The following is a 26,108-nucleotide window of genomic DNA, read 5'->3' as shown; positions in this document are numbered from 1 at the left end:
ATGGTACTGTTTAACAACATAACGATTGTTCTTTCTGAAAGGAAAAAAAAAAAAAAAAAAAAAAAAAAAAACTTTCAGCAGATAAAAGCTCCATAAAACAGTTTTAAAAGCTGTGAGTAGGGTTGTCAAACGTACCAGTCGGTAGAAAAAATGCAACCGGTAGAAAAAATTAGAAAAAATAGAAAAAATTAGTTCTCGGGGAACTAGCCGGTGTGAAAGCCTCTTATTTCACATAATTACATTGACCTCAAGAAATGTCATTCAATGTCCATAAACTCGATAGTCAGCTAGAAAAATAACTCTAGAGAAGAGCATTTTGCTAAATGTATACACTATATTTATATTTTTACATAACTTGATAGTAACGTCTTTGTTATTTAGTGCATGTTTGAATAAATCCGTCATGAAAACACAAAAACAGTGTTGGATAACTTACCAAACGGTGGCGGTACAGGTCCATACGGGCCGATCGGAGGAGGGCCGTACGAATCCATGTGTGGCGGTCTGAAGCGAGGCTCAGGGGGCATCATGGGAAGGTGGCCATTGGGCGGTCGGATCATCATTGGCGGCGGCCCATTGGGCGGCATGATCGGGGGTCCGTAAGACTTGGGTGGAGGAACCGGAGAATCCCGGATGGGAGAGGGCAGGAAAGATCCCTGACTCTGAGACTTGGAGAGCTGGAAGAGAAGATGCAGAACAACAATAATTATTACTGGGGCGATTTAACGGTGGATTCCTGTTAACCGACCCAAGCAAGATGAACCATCATAAGACCAGAAACATACTTTAAACAAGAACGCAACAGCAGACATTAGATATTTACTTGAAGATTTTAATTTATTATTTCAATAATTGAACATCACATTACCATGTTCACAGTTCTCTGATGTTCACTAGTTACACTGGTATTTTAGAAACCCAATCAAATACAACAATAATAATAATAATAATATCAGTTCTAATTATTAATTTAAAACAATTATTAATATAATAATTATTATAATGTTTGAGTATTAAGCTAACTAATTATAAAAAAATAAGGAAAATATATTACTGTTGTAAATTACAATTACACTGTAAAATAAAAATGAATTTAATAATTTTAATAAAGTTATAATACTTATATTTGTCTTAAATTCTTCACTTTCAGAGATCACCTTGAGATTAATTCATAATAATTACAAGTGATGATTATTAGTCTAACTCTAATTATAAAAACAGTCTTAAATTACAAATGTACAGTAACATAAAAAAATGTATTTGTCAATTATAATAATTTTATTTTACACTATTTTACTATAGTAGTTCTTATATAAACTTTTATATCTTAAATTCTTCACTTTCAAACCCATTTTGTCAGAATATTGGTGAAATTCTTTTAAGTTCAATCCACAAAAATGTTGTAAATTATATGAATGTGTAAATAAAATAAACCTGATGCACTTCGCGTTGTTTTTGCACATTAATTAAACTGAAGTCTTTAATTTGGACCCCTTTCCCTGTTGTACCTTTTATTTAACAATCTCATGTTTTTTTGTGTTTTCTTTTTATTTCCTTTGCGCTATCTACCGCTATTATCAAAGGAGTTTCTTCTTATTTAATTTTAAACGTTAAACAAAAATGTTTTTTCTGGTTTTAGTTTCCTATACTAATCCTGTGTAGAACATGTGCTTGTGGCGATAAGAGTTTTGCAGCATTGCATTATGAATGCAATGCTTTTCAGCAGCACTTGATCCAGTAACACTAACACTTTCTCTTCTCTTCTATTTATAAAAAATAAAATTGACATGTACTGCGTTAGATTAAACTGAGAAGGGACATAGCACTTGCATATTGTTGTCCCACTGTTAGCTTCTATTGTTCTCATGTGTTTGGATAAAAGCGTCTGCTAAATGAATAAATGTAAATGAACGGCAACAAAACGGAGCGTGCATTGCTAGAAATCACTGGCATGCGTACTTGCGTAGAGTATGTTTCAGGCGTAAAACATGCTGGAACTCACTCACAAACATGAGTTTTGTTAAACATACCACAACATTCTGAGCACAAGACCCAAGACGGTGATTAGAAAGTGAAAAGAAGCACATCTTGATGAACAAAACTTGTGTTTAATCAGGTTTTAAAGACCCAAACACAGCTGACAAAAGCCATGAGCCACAACCAAATGTGTCATCAGCACCCTGCCACTGCGCACAAACCCGACCCATCTAGTGGTGGAGCGGATCACAGAACTCACGGCTCGGATCATTTGCGGTTTTTGAGCCACGGATCGGATAAAAAAATAATAATAATAAATAAATAAAAAAACAAAAAAAAAAACCTTGGTGTGAAACTTTGCTTTTCATTTATTACTTATAGCTCACTTCAAGTTCTTCGATACTACATCAAAAACTACTAGCCTAACTGATCAAGTTCACACTACTTAAAACAAGTGAACAGTCAGTAATAAAATAAGAACAAATTCACAAATTACAAGCAGAGACGAATACTAAAGTCTAACGGTATATTCAGGTACAGAAATTAATAATTAAGCCTTAATGTAAAAATAACACTATTTGTTCACTGTAGAAATTAAATATAGTTTCATCTTTGTTAAAGCTGTATTTTGTCGTTTTATTACTAACACAGACAACAGTGGGAATATTAAGTGTGCTGTCACTTTAAGACCGACTGCACGGACCGGGAAAAACTCACAAATATGCGGTTTCTTTCTCAATTTTGTTTCTCTTTTGTTCACTTATGACTTAAACGAGAGAATACTTGCCGAGTGTGTCCGTTCAAGGGCAAGGAAAGGGCTCTCTCTCTCTCTCAATTTACTTTTTATAAACTGGTCAAAGTCATTGAAATGTTTAAATATAAATGGGGAATAAATCAATGCATTTGTGATGTTGATGATGGCTGCTTGGAAATGTATATTTAAGTGTATCTGTGTTTGAAAAGGATTATTATTATTATTTCTTCTCATGGAGACATTATTAATGTGAAAAGTTAATGTTTTGCAAATAAATTGACCTTTAAAAGTCCAAGTCTCTCTCTCTGTCTGTCTGTCTGTCTCTAAAATTGTTTGAAAGTGTAAATTGACAAGACAAAACAAAACCTTCAAACTCTAGTATGGTTAAATTATTTAGCAGTTAATCCGCGAATCGCATGCGTGCCGAACCGTGGGTCCTGATCCGTACGGATCACCGCCGACTGCGATCCATTCCACCCCTAGTCCCATCCATCCCATCACCCATCGCTGTACTCACGGGCTCTACGGGCTCAGACGAGACCGGCTCGGCCGTCTCTGTGACCGGTGCGGTCTGCTTCAAAGCAAACACACCCACCGTCGTTTAATGGACAACAACATCTACATATGCATGACATTTACTGGAGATCGCATTGTGAACATTGCACATCAAATTACAAAGAGACAAAAAAAACCTGTGATCTTTACCATTGGTCCATCATGTGCACATGGAGATGATGTCATCGGAGGAAACATTTCTGAAAAAGAGAAAATGACAGTAAGACACACTCAAAACTGCAATGCAAACCAAAAATATTTATTTTATTTACAGTATTAGATTTTTAAATTACATTGAGTATTTAAATGTTGATGTTATAAATGGAATTCATAAATGTATTTACGCCATATCAGTAACAAGGCTATTTTCATGGCGAAAACAGAATAAACAACATAAATGGATGAGTGTAAAAAACTGTACATTACTATTTAAAGGTTTAGGGTGAGTAAGTTTTTTTGATGATGAAATTAATATTTTTTTCAGCAAGGATGCAATATTTAATCTAATAAAGACTTTCTATTCATAAAAGAATCCTGGAAAATGTAATAGTTTTCAACTAATAATAATCATAAATATTTCTTGAGCATCAAATCATCATATTAGAGTGATTTCTGAAGGATTATGTGACACTGAAGACTGGAGTAATGATGCTGAAAATTCAGCTTTGATCACAGGAATAAATTACAGCTTACAATATATTCGCATAGAAAATAGTTCTTTTAATCTCTAAAAATATTTCACATTATTACTGTTTCTACTGGTTTGTAACAGGTTGTATCAAAAGCACCTGGTCGGGATGGCAGCGGGTGTCCGAGGTCTGAGAAGCGTCCGTGAGGGTCAGACGGGGGTCGTGGACCTGGAACAGATCACAAGTGATCAGGAGCCGTTCGTTATCAATCGTTTCAGCCAGACGCGTAAACATCTGTGCCCGGTTGCATAAAGCACCTTAAGTATGAGACTAAGTACTGATTACCCCTCAGCTAAGGAAATTTCTTAAAGGGTTAGTTCACCCAAAAATGAAAATTCTGTCAGTAATTACTCTCCCTCATGTTGTTCCAACCCCGTAAGACTTTCGTTCATCTTCGAAACACAAATTAAAATATGTTTGATGAAATCTGAGAGCTGTCTCACTCCTCCATAGGCTTCTGGGTAATCGAGATCTGCCATCCCAGAAAGTTAGTAAAGACATCGTTAAAATAGTCCAAGTGACTACAGTGGCTCAACCTTAAGTATATCAAGCGACGAGAATACTTTGTGTGCGCAAAAAAATACACAAAAATAACGACTTTACGTAGGCTCACGCTGGTCATGTGAGTGATGCTGACCAATAGTGAGCCTCCGTTCTGACGTACAACCCAGAAGCGTTGCGCTGTTGCACTACGTGAACTCACTCAGAGAAACAGAAGAAAATGAAGAGTTGAATAAAGTCGTTATTTTTTGCGCACAAAAAGTATTCTCGTCGCTTGATAAACTTAAGGTTGAGCCGCTGTAGTCACTTGGACTATTTTAACGATGTCTTTACTAACTTTCTGGGCCGGCAAGTTCCAATAACAGAGAAGCCTGAAGGAGTGAGACAGCTCTCAGATTTAATCAAAAATATCTTAATTTGTGTTCCAAAGATGAACGAAGGTCTTACGGGGTTGGAACAACATGAGGGAGAGTAATTACTGACAGGATTTTAATTTTTGGGTGTTTAATGGAAATCTAAGGGCGTTCTTTAAGGGAAAATTACACTTAAGGTGCTTTATGCAACCGGGCACTGGAGCTCAGGAGCGTTTCCAATGACAACAGAACGAAACGAGAGAGACTCAAACACAGGAAAGCTGGAAAAACGAGAGGAGGAGGATAAAGTTGGGAGTTGGGATGGTAAGACTCACCGAACGGTTCGCCCCGTCGCCCTACAGGAGCAGAGGGGGGGCGTCCGGGACCCTCTATCATTAGAGGAGGAGAGGGAGCCCCCCCGCTCACAGGAGACGGCCCGTACGAATCACCTGTTCAGAACAAACCAACACAATCAGAACAAAATCTGCCAGGCGACACTTCGCAACACTGCACGATACTGGAAAAAACTGACATCACGATATTTTGTTTTTCTGCGATATATACTGTGATATGAAAACAATTTCAGCTGATGACCTGAATCGCTCTATTTGGAAATAATTAATCATTCTAGAATGATCAGGGTCATTTTGTAGGGTAGTGCATCTGCATAGAAAATAATAAACAAATTACAATCATAGGTAAATACAATAGAAAAAAGACAGATAAAATAAGCAGTGCTTTATGTTTTTCTGGTAAATTAACTGTATTCAGGTACAGATATTCAGTATTCAAATGTAATATAACACTGCATAGACTTAATTAAATATGATTCATATAATTAATGTAGTTTATCTTTGTTAAAGCAACAAAAGTGATTTTCTCTTTCTCTTTTGTTGTTTGATTAACTTTGGTGACAAAGCGTTGTGGGTAAATTGGGCTGCTGTCACTTTAAGACGAATGCACGTATTCAATACCGGTAATGACAAGCATACGTTTTATTTCTCCGTTTACAACTCATAACCGACTGCGTTTACGAGGAAACTCGTCAAGATGGGCATTTTGACTTAATTCTCCATGCACATGTCAGTTCATGCACCAATAGACAAGGAAGGGAAGGAACGGCGCACGAGTTCCAGTCTTTTTGCACTTGATCTTTAAACTAACAGGACTTAAAAACACATGAAAATGATAAACGGTCACTCTATGATGGTTAAACTTTGCAATTAATCTGCGAATCACAAGCATTTGGTTTACAGATCAAGTACGAACCTTACACTACATCGCGATATTGTTGCGAAAACGATACATCATGCATTATACAATTACAAAAGCCTGTCAGACAGCATGTGCACAGCAGCCGCTCTGAGGGTTGGTTGTGTTGTGTGTGAAAGCTGAATTAGAGGACGATAACTGCTCACCTCTTCGCGGTGGCGGCATGTGGCGATCCGGGGGTCCAGAGTTGTGCTTGAACAGACTTTGCTCCATGTCTGAGATTTTATCTCTGTACTCCACAAGCCTTTATAAAATGCACAAACATCAGAGTTCAGAAACAACACTAAAAATAACTAGGGCTGTTTTCGACTAAGGATTTTAATAGTCGAATCTGATTCGTTAGATTTTGCCGTAGTCGACTGATAGTCGAACCTTTTTTTTTTTTAGATGGCAGCTAGATTTTTTCCATTTCAAACAAAAGAGCTAAAAAAACTAAAAGAAAAACATGGTGTGTAACAAATACCTTTTATTCATTTAAAGCCAGATGAACAAAACATATCACACATATATCATAACATTTCATAAACATGAGGAGCAATATGAGAGAGAAATTTGGTAATCATTGTTTAGGTACATTAAACCACGTAAAGCTTTTTCACGCCCATGAGAACCGTGTGGAGTCTTAATATCAGATAACGTCCATAATAATTGGATTCTGGGTTCGATTTTTTGACCATTTTCAGTGGTTATGAGGAGCAATATGAGAGGGAAATTCGGTAATCATTGTTTAGGTACATAAAACCACGTAAAGCTTTTTTCACGTTAGGACTTATAAAGCCCATGAGAACCGTGTGGAGTCAACCCACAGTCGCTCCGCAGCCCTGCTGAAAATGTGAAGCAGATTTTTGAATACATTTTTATTTATTTACATTAGTAAGCTACAGGACATCGTCTTTCAAAACATGACCTGCGCGAAAGCGAAAAAAAAATTTTGTACCCAGCCCTTCTGAAAATGCGAATGCGTCTCCGTCCCCAGCACATTTCAAACCAAACTGACGCCCATGTATTCGACTATGAGGTTCATAGTCGAATCAGACCTCTCCGAATCGAATCGTCAAATCCCCGACTATTAGAAGTCAGCCCTAAAAATAACAGCAATGATGTCGAGAAATTGCATTTAAACAGTGATTTGATGAATATACTCACTTCTGCCGAAGGTTGGCCATCTCTCTTCTTTCCTCCACCAGAGCTCGTTCTGAGGCGCGTGCTTTCAACTATTGAAGATCAACAAGTAGACGTGATTATTATATCACTGAATTTATCAGTATTACCATATATTATACTTTTCTTGATAGAAAATTAAACACTGAGTATGCATAGGAATGCAAATGCTTCCAGTTAAGCAATCTCGATTTCTTATTACTGGCCATAACACAAAATGATTATAGGGTATCAGTATCAGAAGTGCATCCCTAAATACAAAAGCCTTCTAGTTTACATATAAAGACTAACAGAACATGGTACTCACCCAGTTTTCATGGGCTTTCTTTTCCTGGACTGCCACCTATAGGAAAGATGGCAGGGCAATAAGGACAAGCAATATGGATTTTTTTTGATGGTCGTGGCCGATATAAAGCCGATAGGCTATATGTGATATCACACTATTTAATGTAATAATAGTGAATAACATGCAAACAATTGCTGCAATAAAAATTATAATTTTACATATTTACAAAATTGCAAAAAATAAACTTAATAAAAAATAAAATGTTTATTTGATATTCAAAAAAGCATTGCATGTCAAAATAATAGTCAGCTTCCAAACAGGTTTATCTTTAACTAAAACTATTTAAAAAAAAATCTAATTGAAATGAAGCTGAAATAAATTAAAATGTAATTATTAGTTGAAAAAACGTAAAAAAAAAAAAAAAAAAAATGCATTGTTGCCTTGGCAATAAACTTGAAGCACTAAAATTAACAACTTGAAATAAAAAATGAATTAAAATAAATTAAACCTAAAAACAACAACAAAAAAGAATAAATTGACAAAAGCACATAACGAAATTACTAAATAGCAAACAAAAAGTTACAAAAAGTTAATAAAACTAAAATAAAACCAAAATAACATTGATTCCGACACTATCGGCCAATGGCAATAATTTAAATGAGAGTATGAAGCGTCAGATTGAGAGTGATGTCGTCAGAGCTTCTCACCTCAGATTTCAGAGAGCGTTCGTTCTGCTGCATCTCCTCCTCGATGTCCTTGATCTTCTGTTTCAGAGCTCTCAGCTCCTCCTCCGACCGCACAGCTTTACTGTCCACCTCCGTCAGCTTCGTCTCCTTCTCGCGTCTCTCCAGCTCCTCCTGAGTCAATTTCCTGAGCGCAAACCAAGCTCATTAAGCGAGGAAATACAGGAGTGGGGAGTTTTTAATGCCAATCGAGACTGTTCAAATAAATCCAGGACATGGGCTTTGTTCACATGGAAAGCACAAATTCGATCCATATCGGAATATCTAAATGGAGTTGTTTTGTTTAGTTTTTGCAGCAAAATGAAATACAGTCCTTATTTGAAATTAAGACAAGTTGAGACAGATACGAATTCAAGTAATTTCCCCCATCATTTAGGATGCAGCTTCATACACAACAGCTGTGAAAGCATCATCACATGCATCTCATGATTATAGCATCACAGATATGATTTCCAGTTCGCAAAAATGTCTAGTTTTACATCTGTACTTTCAAAACTGACAGATGATATTCACTTCAAAAAAAAAAAAAAAATTATATTTTATATATATCCCAGGTTTATTTCTTGGGCTATTCATCATATTTTAGTAGAAGGATTCATTTTATACACAATTACTAACTAAAAAAAATAATTACAATTCTAATGGATTTGATTTTTTATTTTACATTCAACGATTACAATATGAATATATGTTACTGTGTTTTTCTCTAATTGCATTCCCCCAAATTATGCAGCACTAATTACATACTGTATATCAATGACGGATCACAATAAATGTCCCCGTGCAAATTCTGAATAAAGTGTACACAAAAAGCAAGCAACGGCATTAAAATAAAGTAATTAAAATTAGTGTTGGGCGATATGCTCCAGTCAGTCACATCACTCTATCGTCAGGCTGCGAGATCGCGGATACAATAGTTTACTTATTTGATCATTCATTTCTTTATTTACTCATTTATATAGTTAGTTTTATTATTGCAGTAAATGAGAATCATTGTCTATTGTTATTAGTTTAAGACTGAGTTGGTGCTAAAGAAAAAAAGTCACGTCGCATAAGAAATTGCACTTTGCACGAGAGTTATGCCGATTAAGGAGAGTCAATATTTTTTGTTTTTTTAAATGGGTGTTTGAAGCTCCTTTTGATATTCATCGATGGCCGATTATTGTGTTGTGTTCAGACCTATTAAAGACTGTTATTAGCATTATTTTAGTAGTATTATAATTGTTAATAATACTAATAATTTGTTGTTGTATTTTTATTAGTGTCATTAAAAAGTTTTGTTAATGTGCTATGGAGAAAAAATACAAAATGCTGATGAAAAACAATGCCACTTAAATTGTATAAAAATTATGCGTCACTTTTATAACAAACACCCCTGACAATTTGTGAATAGATCACCTTGCAATTAAATTTTGATGCGAGTTGTAGTTTTGAAAACATTTTCACTGAGGAGTCCTCAATATGTGCTTTAGGAAAAATGAGGGGAAATGAATTGTAGGCCCTAATATTAATTTGATAATAACACTAGCCAATCATAATACTATAATACATTAATGGGAAAATCAAAGGCATCAGCGATCGCTGATACACAATATCGTCGTCTCTCGGCACAAACCTAATTGAAATAACAATATTCATAATATTTTAGTAGAATGCCTTCTATAGCGTTTAATTCTAACATTAACTAAAAATATGATTTGAGTACCAATCCTCTGAAATGTAGCGCTGACTGTGTGCAGTGTGAACAGTGTGTGTGATCTCACTGTTGCAGGGCGTTTTCCTTCTGCTGGTAGAGTTCAGTGGTGATCTCCAGTCTCTGCTGCAGGCTCTTGAACTGGTTCTCCAGATGCGTTTTCTCATTGCTCAGATTCATCTGGTCGTGCATGACCTTCTGATATTGCTCTAGTTAAAAAAAAATTAAATAAAAAAAAGTACAGGATTAAATGAGGATGTGGAAAGCAAACGGCAATGTATTCAAATACACAAATGTCAATCTTCATACCCTCCAGCTCCTGTCTGGATTTCTGTTCGGCGAGGAGACTTTCCATGAAGCGATTCCTCTCGTCTTCAACAACACTGAGAGTAGCTTTAATCTGCGAAACGGAAACGGCATTAGAAATAAGAAGAGTGCTCAATTATCCTCCGAAACACTCTGCCCGGAGCAGACGTACCCTGGAGACGTCCATCATCTGTTTGATTCGCACTCTCGAGATGTCCATCTTCTTCTCTGAAAGAAAACAGACATTTGATGATCAGAATGTTTCACCTAACCATCTCCAAAGACCTCGAAATGAAACCGAAATCGTGATATGGTTTATTGAGATTATTAAATGGCAAAGGCTGCAATTTAATTAAATAAATATATGCGCTGCGTGTTTCAGAGTGAAGCAAGGTATTGTGTTCTTTTGCACGTGAGCAGCTCATGATTTACGAGCGTCTCCGTTCTACACAAACTCATCTCTGCAAGCGCTATGAGTTCGGGACACTTAATATTTTCGCATTTCAAAAGGCAACATGCACAATCACTGGAAACATGTAATGAGAAGAGCTTTTCAACAAAAGACAAGCTTTAAGGGCTCTCTGCGGTTTTCCGCCAAAATAAAAAAGTTGATGGTTTGAAAGTGAAGAAATGAAGACAGCCGTAAAATTTTACAGTAAAATAAAATAATAATTTCTCAAATGCTTTATTTTCTGAATTTAAAGTGAAATATAACCCCAGAAATTACATAACGCATGACGCATTGCAGAGCTAGAGCAAGACGAGCGTTTGTGGTTAAAAGGTGTATAAATGTTTTTTTTTTTTTTTTGAAAATGAGCGATGGTTTGTCTAGATAAGACTCTTATTTCCTCGGCTGGGATCGTGTCGAGACTTTGAAGCTGCACTGAAACTCACATTTGGAGCTTTAAACTTTTGGACCCCATTGAAGTCCACTACATGGAGAAAAATCCTAGAAACTTTAATTTCATTTGACTGAAGAAAGAAAGACATGGACATCTTGGATGATGTGGGGTTGAGTAAATTATCAGGGAATCTTTATTCTGAAGTGAACTACTCCTTTAAGGACTGACAACTGTGTAAATGTGACCTTAGATTAGATTAGAGTCAATTTATTAGGAGCGGTTGGATTTAAATGCATCAGATCACGACTACATTCTTGTTTACAGTATTCAACTTATGCAAAAGCATGTTTTACATGAATAGAAACATTTGACACGAAGTTCTTAAACGGAATGCTGTAATCATGCATTATGCAATCACCTTTGATGATTACATTGATTATTTCTTTGTAGCCCTAATAGGTAGCACTTCTTTTCTCAGAAAATAACATTCTGAATTTCACACGTGCAATAAAGCACTTTTTAATGAGTCACTCTAGATAAGAACATCCACTAAACGCAACTCGCCGTGATGACAAAAAAAGAAAAATGTAAAGAAAAATGTAAGTTATAAATAGAGTGCTCACCAGCATCTCCTCCATTTGACATTTCTTTCTGTAGTTCAGCAGGATCACACGCTCCCAGACGGTTGAGCTCGGCAATACAGCTGGACAAAACCTACAAACCAGAGAAACACAGATTATCATATTTCGTAGAAACACTATAATTCATAATTAAGCAAAGCACTGTATTGCACAAGCAACCAATTTCACTCACATCAATCTCATTTTCCTTGTGCAACAGAGAGTCCTCCAGCTCTTTCTGGGATTTGTGATAAACCCTGATCTCCTCGCTCAGTTTCTTGTGCTTCTCTTGCCAGTCTTTAGCATCTCGAAGGAGCTGTCAGAAAATAAATATCATTTAAATCGTGTTGGCGTTGATGGAAGGACAGGATTGGCAAGTTCACAGCTCTGACAACAGGACTTACAGATTTCTTCTGCTCTTTTAAAGCGCCGTTTTCCTTCTCAAAGGACAGAACCTGAGCCTTCAGAGCATCTTCTCTGAGTTTAGCTTCATCCATGAGGACATGAACCTGTTATCAGTTCAACACAAACACAGAACAGAACATTTTAACATCTTCAGGACATGAGACAACTACTACAAATGTTCAGATACATGGTCAAGAGACTATAAAATCTTAAAGTGATAAATTAAACTCTAATCTCTCTGAAACTCACTGAATTAATCTCGCTAAACGCATTTAAATCCAAAATGAAAGACGTAGAGACAGATGCCTTACTATGTAAATGTTTTTAGATCGTAAAAATGATTTAAAATGATTTTATTAAGTGTTAGTTTTAGTTTTACCTATGTGTTTGTATTATTTTTTTATATGCTGCTGCCTGTCTTGGCCAGGTCACCCTTGAAAAAGAGGTTCTTAATCTCAATGGGATTCTCCTGGTTAAATAAAGGTTTAAATAAAATAATAATAATAATAATAACAATATACCATGAATTGTCAAACAAAATTTTTATTGTTGATAACTTAAGTCAAAATGGACAATTCTTGTTTTTATGGAATATTGCTAGATTACAGAACTTTAGATTGTATTAATTTCCATGACAGATTTTACTTAATAAATCCTGTATTTAATAATTCACTCAATCGAACTGCTTCTCTCTCCATGTTCCTCAGAGAAAGAAAAAGTGGTAGTAGGATATCCTGTTATTGTTCGCAACGGTAACTAAGCAGATTGAAGATTGCGCGCATAACTACGTTAATTTGTTCTGAGTAACTGCGACAGAAAACAAAAAACGCTTGACATTATTACTGGTTTCTCATTTCAACTGGTAGATCCGCCAAGGTAAAGGATCAGCTCGTCCAGCACGGATTACCTTTGCACGCTCCTCGTCATAGTTCTTCAGTGTTTTCTGGTATTTCTCGATTCTCTGGTGCATTTTGGCAATCTTTGGTCGAAGGAAAAACAAAACAGTTCTGAAAAATCTGACAGAGAAAAGTCACAACGGCAGAAGATAAAATAAATCGAAGCTTACCTTTTCATTTAGATTTGTATTTTCTTCCTGTGTGTCCACAATTTTTTGGTTAAGCTGTGAAACACTCCCAGACATCTCCTCCCACTGACTCTGGAGTTTCTGATGATGATTCTAGTCAGTAAAAACAACAAAGCACATTAGACAAATGTGTGATGAAACTGGGATGGGAAGAGATCAGTCCTGATGCTGTGATTCACCTTCAGCCCTTTCATTTCTTGTTGGCTGGAACTCAGTGATTTCACAGAGTTTTTCAGCTGTTCTTCACGTTGTTTTATCTGCGAGGAGACAAATGAAACCTTTATATCTGATCAGGTTCATCAATAAACCCAAGAGAAGTCGAGAGAAAGAAACAGTGAGGTTTACCATGTCATTTAATTCTGTGATCTTGTTAACAGCATCAGATTTCTCGCTGAGAAGCTGCTGGATCTTGTCTCTGAGCTGCTTTTCTGTCACTGTGAGATAAAATACAATGCAAACTATATTAAAATCAGAAAAGAAAAGAATTTAAGAGGTAGTAGAGGTGGGTCGCATGGCCTCATACCTCACTCATGCATTCATCTTATATCACAGCAATGATATTTTGCTGATTTTCATATTATATAATGTAGTAATGCCTATTTTTAGATAATCATGTGCATTAAGTATTTTATAAATTAAAAGCACAATTGATTATGTGATGGACACAAACCAAAAGATCAGCTTAGTTTTAAATGCATAAATCTGACATCAGTGCAAAAACATATTCCCATGACGTATAAATCTCAAATTAGAGCTGCACGATTCTGGATAGATTGAGAATCACGATTTTTCAGTTTCAAACAGAGATTACGTTTCTGAACAGAAAACTAAAAAAACTATTTAATTTACAAGAGTGTGAAAATGTTAATCACTGCAGTTTATTTAAAATGTTAAATTAATCTGAATTATTTTTTTTAAAAATCTGTTTGAATGAACGATTCAATGACAAATACATCTTTAACAGTTACTAGTCGCCACCTACTGGTGTAACTATGTAATTAATAAGGTGATTTACTATATTTAAATCGCTACTATAGACATCAGTGTTTATATCCGAACTTTATACTTTTATCTCAGTACTTTTGTGATAATATGAATATTTGTAACAGAAATAATGATACTGTGTGGTTAAAAAGTGTGTTTGTGAAGCTGTTTCATACTTATACATGACAACTGCTCTCTCCGGATCAGAACGCAGATCTGAATGTTCAGTGTGATCAGACTTGTCAAAGCTTTAATAGACAGAGCTGAATCGTTGTCATTTAGGAATGAGATCGCGTGGGTGTTTGAATTGAGATTGTGATCTTTTAACGATTAATCATGCAGCTTCATCTCAAATTGAGAAGACTAAACACAGTAAAATCCATATAAATTATAAAAGTAGTAAACTAGCTGTGTAAAAGTGCAATAGCATGTATATGCCATCATACCACCCAACCCTAAGAGACTGGTATAATGTGTATTTAGCTGATAACTCAATCATGACGAGGCTGAGAAGTGACTTACATTGATAGGTTTTTCCTTTGATCTAAAGGAGAAAAGAAGAGGTGAATGGCACAGATTTAATTGAATCAATCTCAAAAGAATGAAAACATTAACCATGTAAATAAGATGACGCAAAGTCTGAATCAACATCCACCAATACAACATTTTTCTAAATGTCATAATCAGTTGTTAACAAACAAGTATTCGTTACTTCATTGTATGCATTCAATTATTACATCGTTTAAATTAATAAATATTTTGCTAACTGTGACTTTGTATAAGTACATTTCTGAAATACATAACTTAGACAGTTTCCTCTGATAACAGATCACTCTAAATTGTAATGCGAACTCATGCATTTTCTGTAAAGCTGCTTTTGAAACGATGTGTATAATGAAAAGAGCTATACAAATAAATGTGTGAATTGAATATCTTACATTAATTCAGGAAATAAAATAATTTAAGAGGTAGTAGAAGTGGGTCGCATGACCTCATACATGCAATTAATCTTATATCACAGCGATGAAATTTAGCTGATTTTCATATTATATTATAATGTAGTAATGCCTATTTTTAGATAATCCAGCGCATTAAATATTTCATTGTGATGACACAAACTTAGTTTTAAATTAATAAATCCGACATTAGTGCAAAAACATATTCCCATGACGTAAAAATCTCAATTTAGAGCTGTGATTGTGAAAAGTGCTATACAAATAAATGTGTGAATAGGATGTCTTACAGCGAGCACCGTCCTCCAGAAGAACATCAGTATCGTGAGGGCCCCGACAACCACTGTGACGAGCACCGGCTCCCAGGGGACTCCGTGGAAAGTGGGACCCGGTCGCCATTCCTCTGGAAGAGCAGTGATCACCTAGATGACACAAAAACACACCAAATGTGATCAGTTTTATGTCAATTCCAGAAACAATTCATTGTTTGACAACATGGTTTCACTGCCCGTCAGCTTTGAGTTTAGTTAGTAAGGGGCCCGAATGTACTTAGACTGTTTCAAATCAATTTCTGCACTCTTTTAGACTTATATTGACAAATCTGAAGCAACAAAGTCTAGCACTGACCCTTATCACCAGCCACATGCAACAGAAACACAACACAAGGGGTTTTAGTGGACTTTCACCTCTGATGAAACCCTACTGCCTATAATAAGCACTTACAACTCGGTTTAAATGAACCAATTTAGTTCCCTTGGGATTTTATCCGATCCTTTATGGACTTACAGAATTAAGGAGCTGCATCATGCATAAGAAGGGGTCAAAATACAGCAATATGCCATTATGACACTACTGTGTGGACTTATCTTTACTGACAGAATGATCAATTTCAAGCAGTTGAAGTCGTTAAAACTCACACATCTCACTCTTGAAGACAGTGATCGAGTCTAGAGAGTGGAAACACTTACTTCCTGAAGTCTGGACAGCATGAAGACGAAACAGGCTGTGTTTTCTATCTCAGCTGGTGTAGAGGTAAGACCTGGCTGTGAATCCATGCTTTTAAAGCGTTTTAACTAATTTACCAGGGTAACCGAGCGCTCAGAGACGAAGGTTGAAGCCGATGAACACAGTATAAATGGCGGACCGTTGGTTCATATCGGGAAGCCGGTGATTTCTGTTGTAAATCCACTCTGACACGCTTGTCTTTGAACGCTAATAGACGTTTAACTTGAATAATAATGTATACAGGCGGATAATAAGTACATACAACTAGTATGCTTTGAAATCGTGGCTGGAGGGAGATCAGTGTTGATCTCTTTCAACACGTCAACATTTCAAAACGCTGAGAGTCTCTCACGAAGAGCAGTGTTTCCACTCTGTACGCGAGCGGTCACGTGACGACGACGGCAGCCTCTGATTGGTCACACTGGTTGAGGGACCGTCTTTAGCACTGATGCTAGCGGCTTTAAAAAAATAACAACTTGACGCTTCAGTGTTATAGCTTCAATATGTGCTATAAAAGATATAAATGTTTAATTGACACGATTTGTAATTTAATCTAGTTATGGTTTCACACATATTGGTCTTGTATGGAGTTTTATTAACACATTTAGCATGGAGCCCTATTGGATTTCTTTCATCTAAAGTTATACCTATTATAGTTGTACACTCTATTGACAACATCAGTAAAAGTGACTCCCTCATTACAAAATCATGATATTAATTACATGGCAGATCTAATAAATATGTGTGTCTAGAACAGACATTACTTTATGAATATATTTCAACAACAAAAGTCAGTGGCATAATTATTTTAGTGAGGTTAATACAAATACTAAGTCAAATAACATCCTGAGGCAAATTTATATTTAGCATATTTTTCGTTTTTGTATTCATTGGGGTAATGAGAACTGTTGATTTTAATGGCTCTAAAAATAGGTTTCATTTCCTTCTTTCTTATCAAAAAAACTACATTCTTGAGGTCTCATGTGATTTGCCATTTACTGTAGACTGAGTTATGTGAACAGAAGTTCAGGTCAAACAACAACATGAACAAACCCAACACAAAAAATGACTCTAAAAACCATTACAGACACGTTTCTCAAATTGCTCAGAACCAAGAACTCCAACAGAAAACAGTCCTGTTATTAATGTCACACCAGCTACTCGTGCACCGATTCATTCAGTGTGTCTGAGGCTAACAAGTCTTATAATAAACACATTACTACAAACGCTAAAGATATGACATTTTCTTTAAAGTCAGTTAAAATGTCTCTGAAAGGGATTTTGGCAATGCGGAATAAAGAAAGTTCCCTTTGTCAGTTCAAAGCACTCTCTTTTTTAACTGCATTGACTGTAGAAATTTACACTAATGTCTAATAATGCAACACATTTTCAATGAGTCTTTTGCATTGATGTACTTGTGCAAAGTATAAAGCTTTAAAGTCTTAAAATATCGTCTTACTCACAATTTCTCCATACACCCCAAGATATTCTTTGATGAGAAGCAGCAAACCCCAAAGTTCATCTGAAGTCGAGGAGCTGGAGGAATCACTGCTTGATTCAGTGTCATGGAAATCAGAGACACCTGGAGACTCCATTGAACCTGGACACGGGAAATAACAGTATTAACCAGGGCTTGATATTAACACCCGCCAAATGCGCTGGATTTCAGCAGTGGCGTGTAACGCAGTCGCTCCTACTAGCCACTTCGGCAGGTTAAATTTGATATATAATATATATTTTTAAAACTGTAGTCTTTTAATACAAAGCATCTGAAATATAAACTAAGTGGAATGCAGTGTTGTAAAAAAAATACTGAAAACTTATCAATACTGAAATATCTGAAACACTTTCAATACTCATTTTTCGCAGAATAGATACACGATAAAAGCTGCGCTTTCTCACTCTCACTCTCTCTTCTCTCCGACAGCGAGTGACAAACAAACCCGCCTCTCTTCACTCACTCGTTTCATTTGCTCTGGATGACTATTGTTGGTGTTACAGGGCTTGAATTTCAGCGTGGAATTGCGCATCATTTTACTAATTCCCGCAGATTTTGAGCTCAAACCCAAAGTGCGCGCAGATAAAGCCTCCTCTCAGTACTAAATTGAGTTATTTTTCGCAGCTTATTGCGCTTATACAGTCAAATACACACAAAATAATGTCGAAATGCCACTCTTGGTGAGTATTCATGTAAACAGTCAGTTATGTTTTAAGTCAGGGGTCGGCAAGTAACTTTGGCCGAGGGCCAATATTTTTTTTTGCCAGTAGGTGGCGGGCCAGCTACACAGAGTAGGCCTATGGATACAAATTAAATACTCTTATATAGGCCTATAATCGCAGAATATGATGGGTCCGTCACTGTCCGTGGATCATTCGTTCAATCGTTTTTTCAAATTAAAACCAAAAATAAAAAGATGAAAAACTACTTGTTTTTCCATTATTTATTTCCTGAACTAAAATGAAAAAACAAATAACGACGGGTTTTCTGATTGTACTCAGATCAAAAATAGAAAAAATTTATTACTGGATTAGACTAATTTTAATTTTGATTTTTTATTTTGAATTTAACACCTTAAGCATATATCAAGGAAATAATTTAAAACAGATCAAGTACTATTGTGGTAACAGATTACAGCCATTTTAATAAAGGTGTGAATCATGCCTCATTCGCTTACAGTCCGACTTTGGAACTTTATTCCTTTTTTATTATTATTATTTATTCGGGACACACACATACACACCTAAGGTTTAAGGAGGTCTGTCAATATAAATATTACGCTATTTTAACATTGTAGGCCTACTGTCAGCAGAGAAAAAAATGCCAAAGAAAAAAATTATGAAATATAAATAACATAAATTAAATAGGACAAAAGCAGCCTATCACTCAAATTTCTAAGCAACCTAAACGAAAATCATATTGCCCTACTGACAAATGAAGTAGGCTATTTTCTGCCGAACTATTTCAAACATCCTTGCAAAAAAAGAATGTTGTTGGCTGACAATGGTTTCAGTACCAAACAGCTCCTCAGAGATAGGTGTACAGGCGGTCAGAATTAAGTGCGGATACGCTGTCAAAAGATGTCGGGACTCGGGAGTTGGCTATTGTCAGTCAGACCGCACGCTCCGTCCAAAGTACACCAGAGTTCTGACCGCTACAGTCTTTTGACGCGCGAATGGACACAAAGTGGTCAAGCGTAACTAGACGTGGCAGGCGCGAATTTGACGCGCTATTCGCGTCCAGTTTGAACGTACAGTTATACTTTAAAATGTAATCCCGCGCCGCATGATTCCCTATGTGTGTTTCACACAGTATGCGGCGGTGAAATCGCCGCGCGACTACGGCTTTTCTCAAGTATTGGAAGAGTTTTGTGCAGCATTTAGGACTTCCATAATAATCCGGCGGGCCAGAAAATATTGCTGGCGGGCCAGTTTTGGCCCGCGGGCCGCCAGTTGCCGTTCCCTGTTTTAAGTGAACGTAAACAGTTGAGAAAGAAAACGCATGTGTAACAGTATCATGGATCAGTGCATCAGGTCTTAAAGTGACAGCAGCCTAATATACCAGCTGCCAAATTATGAAATCATATTACAAATATCTATATGGTAGTTTTTCCCCATGGTATAAATGTCAAAATTTTGGCTAGTAAAAATGCTAAGTGGCTAATAACTTTGGAAAACCACTAGCCACAGTGGCTGGTGAGCAAAAAGTAAATGTCAAGCCCTGGTTATAACATGCAACAATAACTATTGAAATTAAAATAAAATAAAAAATTCACAAACCTGAAGATGGATCCATTTCAAAGTGAAAGCCGATGTCCACTGGTTTCTCCAAAATAGCATGAGGCCCCTTCTGAATCTCCTCGGCGTCCTCGAACCCTATTTGTGCATCTTTATTTCTGTTGAAATGGCCTCCGTCCTCTTCGAGACCGGCGTCTTTACTGTGGGATAAATCTTCATTCGCATTTAATTCAGAATTCGGAATCAATTCAGATTCGTTGTGCTCCTCGTGCATTTCAGGACTTTCAGGTGGTGCGATCATTTCGATATTACTGTCCAAACCCTTCACCTCTTCAGAGTCAATTTTCTCATCTGGGGAAAAAAGTGCATACAGATCTTTATTAAATCATTACCATGTAAAGCCTGACATATGAAATAAAAGGAAAATTGAAAAATGGAAAATTGAAAATTTAATTTTTTTAAAAAATGGAACCGTTTATTGAAGACTAAATATATTTGCAGGTGTGTTTTTTGTTGAGTATCATTTTTGATCAGGCGTTTATGGCTCATATAGTATGATACAGTGAGAATTTGGAGGGGAAACCTTTTTTATTCAAATATGCAATTCGGTGCAGATTGTGATATTTATATGATCAAAACTTTAGATGAAATTCTGATGCTTGTAATGTAAATCAGTGAGATCTTTATAACATTAAATAATGCTTATTAAAATGATATAAATATCAGTCGTCACTCTGTTTCTGCCAATAATATGTCTCATTAAGATGATATTTAAATGCATTTTCAGCTCTGTAGTCTTAAAAAACATATAATGCAGTACAATTATGATTGAGAAATGAACAAATAAACCTTCACCAAAAGCCTGATGATCATATTTGATACTCACAGATTTTTCTAATAAATGTCTGGATAATCAACGTAAACCGAAGTTTCTTCAGTACAGTATGTTCATCTTGAAATATTACTAACGATATAAGTTATTCTTACGTTTACTTCATAAAAATCTGATTTTACTGCAAAATGCAATTTCACAGACTTTTACTTACTAAAATAAGTCTAAACTATCAATCAGACGAATGAGGAGATTGTGTGCGACAGGTTTATCAGTGAAGTTTTGATCATTTAGAGGCCTTAAAAATGCATGTATCAAAGTGGGCTTTATAAGGTCAAAACAATTTTAACAGCATCTGATCTAAGCAAAACCCTGAAATGACTCACTGAAACAAGCAAATGCGTGTAATTAATGGATCTCAAAGGCAAGCATTGCTGTTAGTACTGCTAAATCTAGGGTTAGAGATTCAAACAAACACTTAATTAAAGGGATGGTTCGGGGTAATTTCAACCTAGGGTCCTTTGCACAATGATCTCGAGCCAAACACCCCCTCAGAAGCCTTTTTTCCCTTGGTCGAACATTATTAAAGTTAGAGCTTATTTAGAGACATCAGCCGGATGGCTTAGTGCAGGCGCTAATGGATCCAAGGCTGTATCTCGTAAATTACCCCACTAATAATGCCCAGAATGGCACCAAACTTCTACAGTAGAATAAATAGGTTCTGTACTCATAAAACAAGACATTGGAAAGTTTGTAAGTACATCAGGAATTTATTTAAATAACACTTGCCTGATGGCTAATGCTACCGCTAACGCGGACGTCGACGTCACTTCCGTGATTTGGGAAAAGCACATAAATGTCCCGGCAGAAAATGTCCCGCCCAGTTCCAGGAATGCACTAATATTTTGTTGGTAGTACCAGTTTGCAACAATTATTAGTTAACACTAAGTTGTCAACACTTCGGAAAAAAATCATTTCTATGGAGTGTTAAATTCACTAGCTTTTCCCTTACACTTGTGAGTTTTGCAAAGGACTTTTACAGGCTTTTCCCAAATCACAGAAGTGACGTCGACGTCCGTGTTAGCGGTAGCATTAGCCATCAGGCAAGTGTTATCTAAATAAACTCCTGATGTACTTATAAACTTTCCAATGACTCATTTTATGAGTACAGAACCTATTTGTGCTATTGTAGAAGTTTGGTGCCATTCTGGGCATTATTAGTGTGGTAATTTACGAGATACAACCTTGGATCCAGCGCCTGCACTAAGCCATCCGGCTGATATCTCTAAATAAGCTCTAACTTTAATAATGTTCGACCAAGGGAAAAAAGCTTCTGGGGGGTGTTTGGCTCGAGGTCATGGTGCAAAGGACCTTAAGTTAAAATTACTCCTAACCTTCCCTTTAATGGATTACAAAGGCAAGCACTGCTGCTAAATCTAAGGTTAGAGATTCAAACAAACACCGAATTAATGTTCCTCACCCATTTCAGATGCAGGTTGTTCTTCCTCGAGCAGTGGGACGCTGTCACTGGCCGCTGAATATTTCTGTCGCAAAGAGAAAATGATCTCCTGAAAAGCGTCTAGGATGGCAGCCTCAAGATCATACATTTCCGGCTCCTTCTGCCGTCCATGTTCCTGAGCTTCCCGCTCTCGTTCATTAAACATGTCTTCAGTCGCATCAAGAACGGAGTTCTCCGAGGCCTCCATGATCTGGTCCAGCGTTCGCTCGATTTCCTCGGTGTCCGTCTTCAGCTCTCTCGCAGACTTCATCTCCAGATCTAGGTCAGAAAACATGGCTTCGATTTTAAACAGGTTCTTCAGGCCGAAGTACTTCTGCATGCGCTCCGTCTCCTCGTCCTTCAAGTGATCTCGTAAAATTGTGAGTCTTAGTACGTTATCGCTGTACTCGGGCTCTTCGGGAGGAAGACGAACCTCTTCGTTTTCTTCTTGTTCGGTGGTGTTTTCGCTTGGTTGGGAAACAACCAAATCATCGCTTTCAGGATGAGGATTTTCTTTAGGTTCATTAAAGTTTTCCGTGAGCGAGAGAAGAGCGTTCTCATCCTCCAGAAGCTCTTCGCTGTCTTCGTTCTCGTCCTCTTCGTTCTCGTCCTCTTCGTCTTCAAGACTTTGTGCTTCAGATTCCAGTGTGTTTTTCAGCAGATTCACAAGTTCGTTCTTCAACTTATCAATTTGTTCGTCCGCTTCGTCAAGTATAGGTGCAGTTTCTTGGCTTTCTGAAACTAATTCCCTACTTTTGGTTGCATTTACTTCATGAATGGATTCATTTGCTTTTTCGATCTTGTTTGTAAGTGCGTTCTGAGGATCGTCGTCTTCAGTGTTTTTGTGTGCGTTTTCATTCTTGTTCATGCTGGCCTTCTGAAGAAGGTTTTCCTTTTGGTTTGTGTCTAACTTCTTTGGATGGTGCTCCTCAGTGTTTTCACTTACATGCATCTTGTCTACATTTAATGGCGGTTCAGATGGGACGACTTCACGTGCATCTGAAGCAGTTTTAGCGTCTGGTGGCAGATGAGAAGTTTCTGGGATTTTGACGTCAAGATCACTTTGTGCAAGACCAGCTTGTTCTCCAACCTCAGCAACTGAAAGCGAATCTTTGGTGAGTTCTTGAAGGGATTCGGTCACTTCATGCTCATCCTCAAGTGTTTTCTCTGGTGTTTTGTAGTGGTTATCTTTCTCTTGTAACTCTGTTTTGGCAGGTTCTTCACGTACTGCATCTAAACCTGCTGTTTGTGTTTCAAGTAGAGGTTGTGAGGGCTCCTGAGGCTCAACATCAGAGTCACTTTGGTCGTGCAAAAGCTCAGAATTATCAGCATCTGATGGTTCTGTTTTGACATCTTCTAAAGTGACATCGGCATCTTGGCTTATTGAAATATCTTCAAGCTCTTCTTTTACTGCATCTTTAGTTTCCAGTGTTGGTTTTGATGAGACATTTTCCATCTTTGGTTGAAAGATATCAGAGTCCTCCTCAGTAGATTTTAAATGTAATGTCTCGGTTTCAGGAGCTTTTACAGATTTTGAATCGACTGACTCTGATTCAAGAGGCAATGTTGATTCTGAATCGACTGGCTCTGATTCAATAGGCAATGTTGATTCTGAATCGACTGGCTCTGATTCAAGAGGCAATGTTGATTCTGAATCGACTGACTCTGATTCAATAGGCAATGTTGATTCTGAACCGACTGACTCTGATTCAAGAGGCAATGTTGATTCTGAATCAACTGACTCTGATTGAAGAGACGATGTTGATTCTGAATCGACTGACTCTGATTGAAGAATTGATGCTGATTCTGAACCGACTGACTCTGATTCAACAGGCAATGTTGATTCTGAATCAACTGACTCTGATTCAATAGGCAATGTTGATTCTGAATCAACTGACTCTGATTCAAGAGGCGATGTTGATTCTGAATCGACTGACTCTGACTCAAGAGGCGATGTTGATACAGAATCGACTGACTCTGACTCAAGAGGCTCCACTGATTCGGTCTCTGTTACAGAAGACATTTGAGATGAATCTTCATTCTGAGCTGGTTCTGTTGATTCCTCTGTTGATTCCACATTTTCTATCAACAAAGTGGTTCCCAACAGCACATCTATATCATAGCTTTCAAATTTATCAAGGCCAGTCTCAAAGCAAACAAAATCAGTTTCCTGAAAGAGAAAGAAAGCTTCACGTTAACCAAACGTCACGTCAAAAAGGACCAGGCATCAGGCAATATTAATATTAATATACATACCTCTGTAGGAACCTCCAATTCTTTTTCAGTATATATATGATTTATATTAAGATAGTCCTTTGGAAAATAACCAAAGTGGTTTCCAATCTATGCAGAAAGAAAGAAAAAGATATCAGTATAAGCACCTTTTAGAAGAGTGTTTACAGAAAACATACAATCATAAACACAAACTTAAAATGAAACCAAGCCAATAAGAAAATAAAATGCACAAGAGACAAATCTACAAGAAATAGAAAATATGCACAAAACCTGTCAGATAAAGTTTGCATCAATGCTCAATATTTTCATATACATTTTATTTGTCCATTTATCTATTTGTAAAAAATATTTCCAGCAACCTTTAACAATAAGGTTTTCATTAGTTAACTACATTAATTAACATGAACAATACTTTATCTACAGCATTTACTAATCTTAATGATAATTTCAAAATTGTATCTGTTAACATTAGTCAATGCACAGTGAACTAACAAGAACAAACAATTAACAATGGTATTTTTTATAACATTAAATATTAATAAATGCTGTAAAACATATGGTTAATTCGTGTTAGTTAATGCATAATGTAACTACTGAGACCTTATTGCAAAGCATTACCACATTTTCTCTATCATTCCATAGAAATGCATTGAAAACAGTTAAAGAGGAAATAGAATTAAACTGTAACACAAAGCACAGATGAACACTTGGTAAAATAGTCTATTTTAATAAGATATGCATCATATATTTATATTCAAATAATGCATTGTGGTACATTTTAAAACAAGAATCAAAACATTTACGATTACAATGAACAGCCATTTGCTTTGTTGATGTTAGTATTTGCTTAACACTTTTCTCTGCTATTGAAGATTCATGCATGATCTGTTGCCCCAATAAATGAGTAAATGTAGAGTGTTATTGCGATGTTAAATTAATGCCAATCAAATATGCTGCATGGCAAATATGTTCATCATCAGCAACATCCATAAGCATCAATCAATCAATCAATCAGTTATTAACCGGTTACTTACACTGCCAGCCCACATGTCCGACCTCTGCCCTGAGAGTTTATAATATACATATATCGTCTCTCCTTTCTTGAAAGAGAGAAACCGACAGTCCGGCCCTGCGAAATCCTTAGCGGCCTTCCCTCTGACGAGAAGCACTAAAGACACACACAAAAAAATGGATTAAAACCACTTGTTTCATATACGGATATGGTAAGCTTTTTAAATCTAGCAATTACTTTGAGGCAAGAACAAAACAGTGTGAAAGTTGAATGAAAAATGTTCCCATAGATTAGCTCTTACAATGTGCATTTTAACTTCTGTATGACTTCAAATTGAATGTAATGTGGCACGCATAACACTGATGAAGAATTTTACAAGAAGCATTTTTCAGGGATTTTTCACCTGCAATGTAACAAATCTTAAGGGTCCTAAAATAGGCTTAATTTTCCTTACGTAAAATATAATTTCAATCTCTTACTATTTATTTTGCAGTAGTGTAATGAAACAGCACTGCATGCATTATCTGCATGATGATCTTTTTATTTGTTTGTTAATGGTGTATGGATGGACCACACCAGGATCAACAGTGCATCTAATAGGTCACCAGTATGG

At 36.5% G+C, this 26,108-nt stretch overlaps 1 protein-coding gene across 4 annotated transcripts in view; it reads right to left on the bottom strand.

Annotated features, from left to right (window-relative positions):
- Positions 1 to 26,108, bottom strand: part of mia3 (MIA SH3 domain ER export factor 3) — a 30,017-nt gene that overhangs the window by 2,741 nt on the left and 1,168 nt on the right. For 2 of the 4 annotated variants that reach the window (XM_081379512.1, XM_081379513.1), the window contains exons 2-27: positions 25,518 to 25,651; positions 24,505 to 24,591; positions 22,231 to 24,418; positions 19,961 to 20,269; positions 17,647 to 17,783; positions 15,469 to 15,600; positions 14,748 to 14,769; positions 13,587 to 13,675; positions 13,421 to 13,498; positions 13,224 to 13,334; positions 13,065 to 13,136; positions 12,157 to 12,261; positions 11,946 to 12,068; positions 11,756 to 11,846; positions 10,463 to 10,518; positions 10,294 to 10,384; positions 10,055 to 10,193; positions 8,256 to 8,418; positions 7,570 to 7,605; positions 7,248 to 7,315; positions 6,248 to 6,345; positions 5,165 to 5,278; positions 4,075 to 4,143; positions 3,437 to 3,486; positions 3,249 to 3,305; positions 437 to 677 (exon numbers count right to left, since the gene is read on the bottom strand). In XM_081379512.1, coding sequence (XP_081235638.1) covers positions 437 to 677; positions 3,249 to 3,305; positions 3,437 to 3,486; positions 4,075 to 4,143; positions 5,165 to 5,278; positions 6,248 to 6,345; positions 7,248 to 7,315; positions 7,570 to 7,605; positions 8,256 to 8,418; positions 10,055 to 10,193; positions 10,294 to 10,384; positions 10,463 to 10,518; positions 11,756 to 11,846; positions 11,946 to 12,068; positions 12,157 to 12,261; positions 13,065 to 13,136; positions 13,224 to 13,334; positions 13,421 to 13,498; positions 13,587 to 13,675; positions 14,748 to 14,769; positions 15,469 to 15,600; positions 17,647 to 17,783; positions 19,961 to 20,269; positions 22,231 to 24,418; positions 24,505 to 24,591; positions 25,518 to 25,651 — 4,860 coding nt within the window. The remainder of the gene's footprint in view (positions 1 to 436; positions 678 to 3,248; positions 3,306 to 3,436; positions 3,487 to 4,074; positions 4,144 to 5,164; positions 5,279 to 6,247; positions 6,346 to 7,247; positions 7,316 to 7,569; positions 7,606 to 8,255; positions 8,419 to 10,054; positions 10,194 to 10,293; positions 10,385 to 10,462; positions 10,519 to 11,755; positions 11,847 to 11,945; positions 12,069 to 12,156; positions 12,262 to 13,064; positions 13,137 to 13,223; positions 13,335 to 13,420; positions 13,499 to 13,586; positions 13,676 to 14,747; positions 14,770 to 15,468; positions 15,601 to 17,646; positions 17,784 to 19,960; positions 20,270 to 22,230; positions 24,419 to 24,504; positions 24,592 to 25,517; positions 25,652 to 26,108) is intronic. The other 2 variants (XM_081379514.1, XM_081379515.1) reach the window with 2 other exon arrangements.

The sequence above is a fragment of the Scardinius erythrophthalmus genome (assembly GCF_964197995.2).
Source record: "Scardinius erythrophthalmus genome assembly, chromosome: 11".
Lineage (NCBI taxonomy): Eukaryota > Metazoa > Chordata > Actinopteri > Cypriniformes > Leuciscidae > Scardinius > Scardinius erythrophthalmus.
This window is presented reverse-complemented; position numbering and strand designations above follow the sequence as displayed.